The sequence below is a fragment of the Cygnus olor genome, chromosome 2 (genome assembly GCF_009769625.2).
Source record: "Cygnus olor isolate bCygOlo1 chromosome 2, bCygOlo1.pri.v2, whole genome shotgun sequence".
NCBI lineage: Eukaryota > Metazoa > Chordata > Aves > Anseriformes > Anatidae > Cygnus > Cygnus olor.
In genome coordinates, this window is record NC_049170.1 from 48295379 (window position 1) to 48305214 (window position 9836).

Here is a 9836-nt window from a genome sequence, read left to right on the forward strand (position 1 = left end):
TGCATAACTGCTCAGTTTAAAACCTTCAAACAAAACCCTTTTATCAATTTTTTATTTTTCAGAATTGTAAATGACAATGCAAGGTAAGTCGAGTGAGATGAGAGCTTTGCAGTATCATGACAACATCAGCAGTGCAGAAACAGTTACTTTTTTAAAACTTAAAAGTGGTACTGTAGGAAACAGTGCCTTCTTATACATAAGAGATTTAGCAGTGTCATCTGGCCCACATCATTTGGGAAACACTTCACTTGGAATGGGTTGACCATTGAGAACAGCCAGCATATTTGCTATTGCTTCTTCTGCCATCATCTGGATGGCTTGGACTGTTGCAGTTCCAATGTGAGGGGTTATAATGATGTTATTTAATTTTAACAAAGGATGATCTCTGCAAGAAACAGAACAAACAGAATGCATTACACATGGAATTTACTCTGTTGCTTTTACATGCCAGTTGGTAAGAACCAAACCTCAGGAAACAGCAATGGCATGTTGAGGTAAAGGTGCCACATACACAGGAGTGGCAGAAAACTGTGGGAAGCTCGCTACCCATTTGTTCTTCCTCTGTATTGCTGTTGTTGTCTTGCTTGCCAGTCAGGTTGGCAAAGAACTTCTAGATTTGGGAAGGGGGCATAGTTTGTCATTTACTTGTGATTGTGCAAGATAAATTGAGGTTCTGCTCTTAAACAGTGAGAGACTCCCCATAGAGACCAAGATTATGAGCACACTTTTGCTCACAGTTTAAAGCATTTCAGATTAACAGAATGGAAAACAGGTTCCTCTACCTTGGCAGAGGCTCAGGGTATGTCACGTCCAGAGCAGCAGCCCTAATAACGTTATTCTGGAGAGCTTCTACCAATGCGTCTTGATCAATAAGTGCACCTGTATTGAAAAAATGTCTTTCTATCATGACAAGTTAATGAACACATTTTTACCTGGCAGTGAAAAACACATTTTTACCTGGCATTTTTCTGGTGAGAAAAATGAAAGAATCTTCATTTTGTTAGAAACTAGAATGTCTGTCTAATAACCATTAACCAAAGGAAACAAAATGAGATTTTATTTATTAACCTTTAATTTGAGGTGTATTATGGTCTAATGCATACTTTTTTCCTGGGATGTGAGAGATTTCAGCCTTTTCTTCATTTTGATGCTGACTTCCTGTATTATTATAGAATAATACTCCCTGTGTTATTATATGTAAAAAATGACTTAATTCATTTGAGCTTTTCACTCTTTTATCTCTGTTTTGTTTACTGATTTATAGTCTCTCCAGGTCTGCTCTTACATACACTTGTTCAGTACCAACAGATCTGTAATCCCATGTCAGGTTTCTTTTCTACATAGCTGCTCCAGCAGAAGCTTATGTTTTTCTTTGTACCCCATTCATCATTCAACTTTTCATGAAGAATAATGTTATTTCCACTACAAAAAAAGATGTCTTCAAGTTAAGGCTACAGAGATGCAGAACATCTGCCGGACATTTCCATATTCCATAGGACCTTTGAACACATGGTATCTTAATTATGCTAAGTCATTAATTTGTAGATTGCCAGCTATTTTGTGACTCAAACAACACAGGGATATCACAGACTGAGGCTGGAGTGCGGAATGCCAACATGATCAGGTAAAACACAACCTTAACAATGGAGCCATAACCAGTTCTGGTAGATATTCCTACCTCGACCAATGTTTATAAGAGTGGCTGTGGGTTTCATCAGCCCCAGCTCCTTTTTCCCAATCATTTTGTGATTCTCAGGAGTCAGGTTCACAACCAGCATAACAAAGTCAGATTGCTGCAGCAAGTCTTCCATCTTCTCACAGTAGTGGGCACCAACTGCCTGTTCCTCCTCCTTTCTTCTGAAGGAAAAATGCATACCCAATTTGACACAAATATTTTGAATCGGCTTTAACAATCAATCAGTCCTAACAGAGAACTTGAGCAGCCTAAACTTTAAGAGGTCTGAAGTCAGGATAAATGAAAAGACATTGATAGGAACAGACGGCAGAAGGGAGGAAAGGATGTGGCCTAGGAAGACCAACAGGCCTGAGGAGTGGTAGGACACTGGTGGAGTTACATAAATGTGAAATCAAAGCACATAGGTGATATTAGGTATAGGAGACTGGATATGCAGAAGGCCCCCGTTTCTTTCTCTCCTGCTTCTGTGCCTATACAGTCGCTGTAGACTCTCTCCTTGCTTGACATGTCAGGTCTTGTGGTGGAAAAGGAATGAAGGTGAAGAAAAGAAAGGAAACTATAAAATGATGTGAAGTTAAGATCCTTGGCATTAGCATGGTGACTGAACTGTCTGGGCTGAGGAAAGGGGCGACAGCCTGGAGGACTGGCTGGGCCAGGGATGTTGCCAGAAGCCTGCGAGAAAATTTTTGCAGGACTGGGTCTGGTTTGCTTGAGCTACATCTTTAAAATGGTTAGCACAACCCTTGCTCCAAAAGTACCAATAGAAGAGTGAGCACAAAGGTGAGGAGGAGCTGCTTCCCAGCAGGAGCAGCAGGGAACCAAAGTGAGGATGTGGAGGCATGGTGATATTTCCTCATGTGGCTTACAACTGTCACAAATGACTAGGAAGAGCAGGGACAGAGACCAGAACTTCCATCACTGCCCCCAGACTAATTTAATTACACACAGTAAATAAACATTTTTACCTCTGCTTCCTGTTGTGGTACAGGATCTTCATTTCAAAGGCTCTGGCTCTCTGAGCCACTTTATACCCAATTCTGCCCATCCCGATGATCCCAAGAGTCGCCCTGGTAACTTCAACTCCCAGCCAGTCAACAGCAAAATACTTTGTGTGTGGAGAAATTGCAATCTGGGAGCCTGAATGTAAAAACACACAGAATGGGTACAAACCAATAATAAATTCAGGTTGGGAATCAGAGGAAAAGAAAAAATTTCTCACTGTCACTGCAGGGTTCAGAAGCACTGTTTAAAAAATGTTCTAACTAATTTAAAGAGGAATTGTGACCAGTTTATGGACAGGCCTGGATGGTGCCATTCTCTGCAACGGCCAAGACTGGATCCAGTGACACAGAAGGGCTTCCTGAAGGTGGTATCCTCCTGGGAGGAATTACCTCCTCAGGGAATTAACCTTTAGTGACTGGAATATTTTTTCCGAAATTCAAAAATAGCTTCTGTGTCATTTACCACCCCACAAGCATTGACGTCACATTTTTTTAGCAGGGGTAAATGTCACCATCTATCTCCTGGATCATAAACCAAAACAGCCCTACTGCTTGACTGGGCAGATTCCTCTGCCAGGGATCTCTGTGAGTTTTTATAAGTCAGACTTGAGGTTCAGCAAGATGCAACAGTGGTAAAACATCAAGGGAAAAGAGGAGTTATTTCATACTGAGGTATGCAGCAATGATAACAGAAATTCTGAGTCCCTCAAGACAGAGGCAATCTCATCTCTGTTGTCTCTCTTTCTTGCCTCTACTGACACCTTCCTTCCCAAAAGGGCATTACACAACAAGGGCATGGGGAGAAAGGATCTACATTTAAGCACATAACTTAATGTTGGTGGTACAGTTTGGAATAACATTATCAAAAGGATTATCAGCTGTTTCACTAATAATGCTGGTGCTGCTCTCAAAATAAAGCCCATTGGTTTAGACAAACTCTTCACAGAAGAAGGAAAAAATGAAGAGCTATACTCATTCCTGCTCTAGAGATGTAATTGAAACAACAGTCTTACTCTTGTCACTATTGCCTTAAAAAGAAGTGGGACATGAGAAAAGAAGAGTTTTTTCTTGTAAAAGCATCCCCAATATCGATTCTGACAGATCATCTGTAACATAGGAATGTGAGATATGCCAAAGAAATACATAAGATCCAGGAAGATTTAAAATACTACCTTCAACTAGTCTTCTGGCAGAGGCCAGCATCAAGGCCATTCCAATGTCTGCTGTAGAGTCAGCAACGGCATGCGGGGTATTGGTGACTTTCACACCAAAGTTAGAAATCATTTTCAAGTTTAAATGATCCACTCCAACCCCAGAGTTTCCAATTACCTTTAAATTAGGCAAACTTTCTAGAAGTTCCTGGTCAACAGTTGGCCTGCACTCAGACACAAAAACGGATTGGATTTTTTTGCTCATTTCTTTTTTGTTTTCAAGAAATTCCTTCATGGTGATAAGGCAAAAGTGTTTTTTCAAAAGTGCTACAATGTTTTCTTGCACACCATAAGTTCCTCCAATATCCAGAATCAAAAGACCCGGCAACTCCGGTTCTGACATGGCCTACAATAGAGGAACAGGAGAAATACGCTGTTGTTTAGTAGAACATCCTTAAAATATTGATGGTGTATCGATCATCTAAATTCACATCTGTAAAACAGGAAAGTAATGGAACCTAATACTCCTTTAATAATACAGAATAAATCCACTATCACTTGATACTAGCATGCTCTTACATTAGAAATGTTCCAGTATCTTCATTAAGTGCTGGGTTAGGCTGTAACACCAAGGAATATCCAGCCCCTTGGATCTAAATCCAGTTTAATTCCTACAAGGTGCTCTTAAATAGTTTTGTTTTAGTCCTGAATTCATACTGGTTTCATACAAATCTGGTAGCTTCTCAATCTTATTCACAAATTTATTATATAAACAGTGGTATAAAACTTCTGCTAGAAAGTTGCTGAAAGTTTCCTGTCTATTGATTACAGCTGGTGAAGCTGTAGGTAGTGTAGGGAGGCACTGGGGCTCAGACAGGTCTGACAAACATCTGTCTTGAATGGTTCAGGTCTAAAAAATGTGCACAACGAAGGATCATCCTTGGACAACTGCTACACTGCTTGCTTTCAGTGTTTTAAATATCTTCACCTGAACTTACCTCCTGTAAAATTTAGCATTAAAAGTCAATCTTTTGCACACCCGTGCCTACATGCTGAACCACTGGGGAAGAGCACTAAAGGTGACAGTGTAAGTCCCACTGATAACACAGTCCTTCAGACTAGAATTTTTCCCATGCCCAGGAATTTTTGAGACCAGTCTTGCCTGCAACAGACCATGCAAATATATTGTATCCTGCAATAAGTCAGAGGCTCCACAAATAGCTACACACCTAATTAGAAGAGAGAAACTGCAGCCCTTATTGACAAAAATGTTAGCTGAAGATTTGCTACATATCTTAACAATATTCATGTCTGACTTCCTATGATTGTTTGTTGTGCTCCACCCATTTTAGGTCTCTGTCCCATACACCGCATCCTAGATTTGCATCAGGAAGCCTGACATCATGCTAAGTGAAACCAGACCTACTATCCACCGCAGTATTCTGATTAATTCTGGGCATCCTGTGCTAGGCAGAAATTTCCTGGTGCTCCAGTCTTCTTAGACAAACCATCAGAGAGTAACCAGAATCCAATCCTGTGACAAAAACCATATTGGAAGTTTCTATCAAGCTGTGTTTTCCCTTGTCCTGAGCAAACTCAGACTTATCCCAAATGTATCTACTAAATCCTTACAATTTCAGTAACAGTCATTAAGCTTCATCCTAGCCCTGACTGGTTGCATCAGTTCCAGTATGCTGCTATACATGGGCTAGAGTTGGCCTCTATGTTAGGACAGCTCTACAGCTCACCACAGTTTCTCTGAGAACAATAACTGGTTCTGAACAACAGCAAACAAAGCAATGAGATGAATAGTGCAACCATACAGCAAAGAAATATTGAGATCTTAAATATATCTCATCTATTTCTTGCCAACTGAAGTCTTTTGAAATCTGCCAGCCCTACATGGTTGTGAAAATTGTGCAAATTTCCCCAGTTGTAGTCTGTATATTTCTTAGAGTATCACGCAACATGGTCTTAGAAGGATAAATTAGATTAATTCTCCAGAAATTACCCATAAAATAAAAGACAAGATTTAATGTTATATTGTGACATCGTTATCCAGCTTCATGATGCTACTGCAGCAACTTAATCAGACTGGATGGCAACTAAATCTTCTGCAGTTAAATCATGGAAAACTGTTTAGGTACTGGACATGATCACTTGGCTGGCAGATGCCAGTAGGGCAGGATTGTATTACACCATTTGCTTTCATCGCCATTTCCTCCTCTGGTACAATACACCACTCATGATGGTCATAGTCAAACCCACATTTATTTTAGAAGCACTTTCTAAACTTTGGAAAAATTTAGACTCATGGGGAAGCCACCGTACAGCACATCAAGAGCTGATTTAGCTTTAAACAAACCATCTTGTCCACACAAAACAGGCTAAGTCACATATAATTACTCTGCTCATTACTGTGGATATGCTGAGTAAGCCACAGTTTCAGCCACATTTGATGTGCACAGGAACAGACTGCAGCCTTGGTTCAAGAACTGGGCTTCTGCAAGTACCAAGTACAATATTAAAAAAATATATTGATAGCAGTACTGTAAATACATTTAAAGAAATCTTGCAGAGGGAAAGGGGCTCTCCAGATACTAACCTTGGTCTGAGGAGCACCTAGTGTTCTTCCTCCAGCACTACCTGCACCTGTCTTGTACCTCTGTCTGTATCCCACACTTCCGTGAGAGCGATGTCCATGTGAAGCAATAACTGGATGAATACCTTTATAAGACAATTTTGGCTGGCCAGACATCAGGTGAACAGATTTTAACAGATTGAATGCTTTGCTCCTGAGCATAATTATTCAGATATTGGATGTCTTGTCCAGTGTGCTAAATGTAACACCTGTTAAGCATATGACAATTTTGGTTTTGGACTAGTATCATCTGCAGTAGTGCTGACATTTATTTTTTTTTAAGCTGTCTCTCCACTCATTTTCTATTTACATAAAATTGTCTGCTTTCATGTATCTATACATCCATAATCACATATAACATATTGTTATAATGTATGTGCACTGACATCAAGTTCAGGTCTTTGCAATGCAGAAAAAAAAAACTCTGAATATGTGACTGATTGAGACAAATAGGCAAATAAACAGGACTACTTGTAGTTATTAACTTCAGTGTCACTTTCCTAAGCTAACCTTATTTCTTCTGTGGAGCTTGACTTGCTACTTACTTTCAGATTCATTGGCACTGCTGTATGATTTTGGATTTAGCCAACTCGTAGCAAAATAAACCTCCACACTTTTTCCTATCTCTGCTTTAAATTGAAATTAATAGTGGATTTCACCCAGAATAAATTCCTCCCACTTACTTATCTACAGAAGAAAACTAATTACCTTGATAACAACCAAAGAATTAATCTGGACCGGTTCCTTTCTGACGATGTTTTCCTTACAGATAAATCTCGCGGCTCCCGGAGGAAGCAAAACCGAGCAATTTCCTGGTACTTGCAACACACAGCCTCTATTCCCCTCTGCGACCTCCGTGCCAGGGCCAATAGCTGCTCTTGCAGTTCCATTCTGCCACCAGGGGCACGTCCTCCCGCGGAAACTTCAGCCCCTGTCTGCTGCATGCACTTGCTTAACTCTTTCTCTGTCTGGTGTTGTCTGGAGGATATATATATATATATCTGGTAAAGTCTCTGAACGCTTCCTGAGAAAACCACGTCATGCGGCGGAAAACTGACACAGCCAGGCACGCGCTTGCTTCTCCGCTTGATTACCGCTTGCTTCCATAAGGCCATATGAAACAAGAGTGCCTTTATCTGAAATGAACTTAAATTCTCCTCTGAGTTTTGAAACTAATTTTTCTAGAAAGGACATCCCATGTGATACTGTAGAACAAGCACTTTTTGGTACAGTTTTTTTTGGAGAGTTTTGCAATTCTGTGGAAAATAATTTGGTGTAAATTCCACCTACCCTTCTAGGACTATTCTCCAAAGCACTAGTTCAGGTTTGTGTGGATTGTGTTGAAAATATGCATTTAGTTTCTCCTTGCCTGCTGCAAGCTAACCTTTTGAAAGAGTGCATATATATATGACTTTCAGGAAGCAAAAAGATAGGCCTGAGATGCCTTATCTCAAAGATCAACTCAGTTCTTTTGAAACCTAATACTGGCAATGCAGTTGTCCTGGTTTCACTACTGATAACTTCAACAGAAATATTTACCCAGTATGTTCAGCTACCAACCTTTTGGTTGTGGGAGGCTGTGGTGGTTTTACTCAGCTGGGCAGCCATGTTCCACCACAACCGTTCTCTCACTCCCACTCCTCAAAGGGAAAGGGGGAGAAAATATGATGGAAAGGGCTCAAGGGTTGAGATAAGGACAGGGAGATCACTCAACAATTATTGTCACGGGCAAAACAGACTCAGCATAGGGAGATTAATATAATTTATTACCTACTATTAACAAACTAGAGTAGTGAGAAATAAACAACAACAACAGAAAACTAGAAACACCTTCCACCCATCCACCCTCTTCTACGTCCTCCCCCTGAGTGGCACAGGGGAATGTGGAATGGGGGCTGCGGTCAGCCTGTGACATTTTGTCTCCAATGCTCCTTTATCAGTATGTATCAGTACAGGCTGGGGGATGACCTGCTGGAGAAGAGCTCTGCGGAGAAGGACCTGGGGGTCCTGGTCGATGACGGGTTGGCCATGAGCCAGCAGTGTGCCCTGGTGGCCAAGAAGGCCAATGGGATCCTGGCATGCATTAAAAGGAGCGTGGCCAGCAGGTCAAGGGAGGTGATCCTCCCCCTCTACTCTGCCCTGGTCAGGCCTCACCTGGAGTACTGTGTCCAGTTCCGGGCTCCCCGGTACAAACAAGACAGGGATCTCCTGGAAAGAGTCCAGCTGAGGGCCACTAAAATGATACATGGCCTGGAACATGTTCCCTATGAGGAAAAGCTGAGAGACTTCGGTCTGTTCAGCCTTGAGAAAAGAAGACTGAGAGGGATGCACCAGGATGTAAACATCTTATTAATGTTTACAAATACCTTAAGTGTGGGAGACAGAGGGATTTGGCCAACCTCTTTTCAGTGGTTTGTGGGGATAGGACAAGGGGTAATGGCCACAAAATGGATCACAGGAAGATTCGCACCAATATGCAAAAGAACCAATATATGCACCAAAGAACCAATATTCTGTACCAATATGCGAAAGAAAGTCACCTGTGAAGGTGACGGAGCACTGGAACAGGCTGCCCAGGGAGGTTGTGGAGTCTCCTTCTCTGGAGATACTCAAGGCCCATCTGGATGACTACCTGGGCAACCTGCTCTAGGCAAGCTGCTTTGGCAGGGGGGTTGGACCCGATAATCTCTTGAGGTCCCTTCCAACCCCTACAATTCTGTGATTATGTGATTTACAGTCACTGCCGCTGCTCCAACATGGGGTCTGATCCCTCCCACAGGATGCCATCCTTTCCGAACTGATCCTGTGTGGGATTCCCTCAGGCAGCAGCTCTTCGAGCACTGCTCCAGCACGGGTCCCCCATGGGCGGCAGCTCCCCCCAGATCCCCTGCTCCTGCATGGGCTCCTCTCCACGGGCTGCAGCTCCGGCCCGGGGCCTGCTCCTGCGGGGGCTCTCCATGGGCCGCAGCCTCCTCCAGGCCACATCCACCTGCTCCACCGGGGGCTCCTCCACAGGCCGCAGGGGAACTGCTGCTCCATGCTTGCAGCACCTCCTGCCCTCCTGCTGTACTGACCATGGGTGCGGCAGGGCTGTTTTGCACTCCTTTCTCTCCCAGCTGCTGTTGCACAGCAGTTTTTTTCCCATTTCTTAAATCTGCTCCCACAGAGGCACAAATGACATCGTTTATTGGCTCAGCTCTGACCAGCTGTGGATCCCTTTGGAGCTGGCTGAAACTGGACCTTGAAACATGGGGCAGCTCCTGGATTCTTCTCAAGAGGGCAACCCCTGCATACTCCCACTACCAAAACCTTGCCACGTAAACTCAATACAAGGAGACAGGGCATAA

At 42.5% G+C, this 9836-nt stretch overlaps 1 protein-coding gene across 4 annotated transcripts; it reads right to left on the bottom strand.

Moving 5' to 3' along the window:
• Positions 1 to 43: 43 nt before the first annotated feature.
• LOC121065769 (probable 2-ketogluconate reductase) lies at positions 44 to 7420 on the bottom strand. Of its 4 annotated transcripts, none has more exons than XM_040548834.1 (7): positions 7198 to 7420; positions 6454 to 6698; positions 3870 to 4254; positions 2662 to 2833; positions 1679 to 1854; positions 783 to 879; positions 44 to 385 (listed from the first exon to the last, which is right to left on the bottom strand). In XM_040548834.1, the coding sequence occupies exons 2-7, from the start codon at positions 6649 to 6651 to the stop codon at positions 229 to 231; spliced, it is 1185 nt and encodes a 394-aa protein (XP_040404768.1). In that variant the 5' UTR covers positions 6652 to 6698; positions 7198 to 7420; the 3' UTR covers positions 44 to 228. The 4 variants fall into 4 exon arrangements, with proteins under 4 accessions (XP_040404768.1, XP_040404769.1, XP_040404771.1 ...); XM_040548835.1 differs by having other exon boundaries at positions 1679 to 1857; positions 7198 to 7395; XM_040548837.1 differs by lacking the exon at positions 6454 to 6698 and having other exon boundaries at positions 7198 to 7400.
• Positions 7421 to 9836: the final 2416 nt, after the last annotated feature.

Bases quoted from the DNA above. Each gene is read 5' to 3' on its own strand.
- LOC121065769 (XM_040548835.1), bottom strand. From the start codon at position 6,651: ATGCTCAGGAGCAAAGCATTCAATCTGTTAAAATCTGTTCACCTGATG. The intron at 1,858-2,661 runs GTAAAAATGTTT...TTTTTCCTTCAG, and splicing joins TACCACAACAGGAAGCAGAG to AAGAAAGGAGGAGGAACAGG. The intron at 386-782 runs GTAGAGGAACCT...TGTTTCTTGCAG, and splicing joins TACCCTGAGCCTCTGCCAAG to AGATCATCCTTTGTTAAAAT.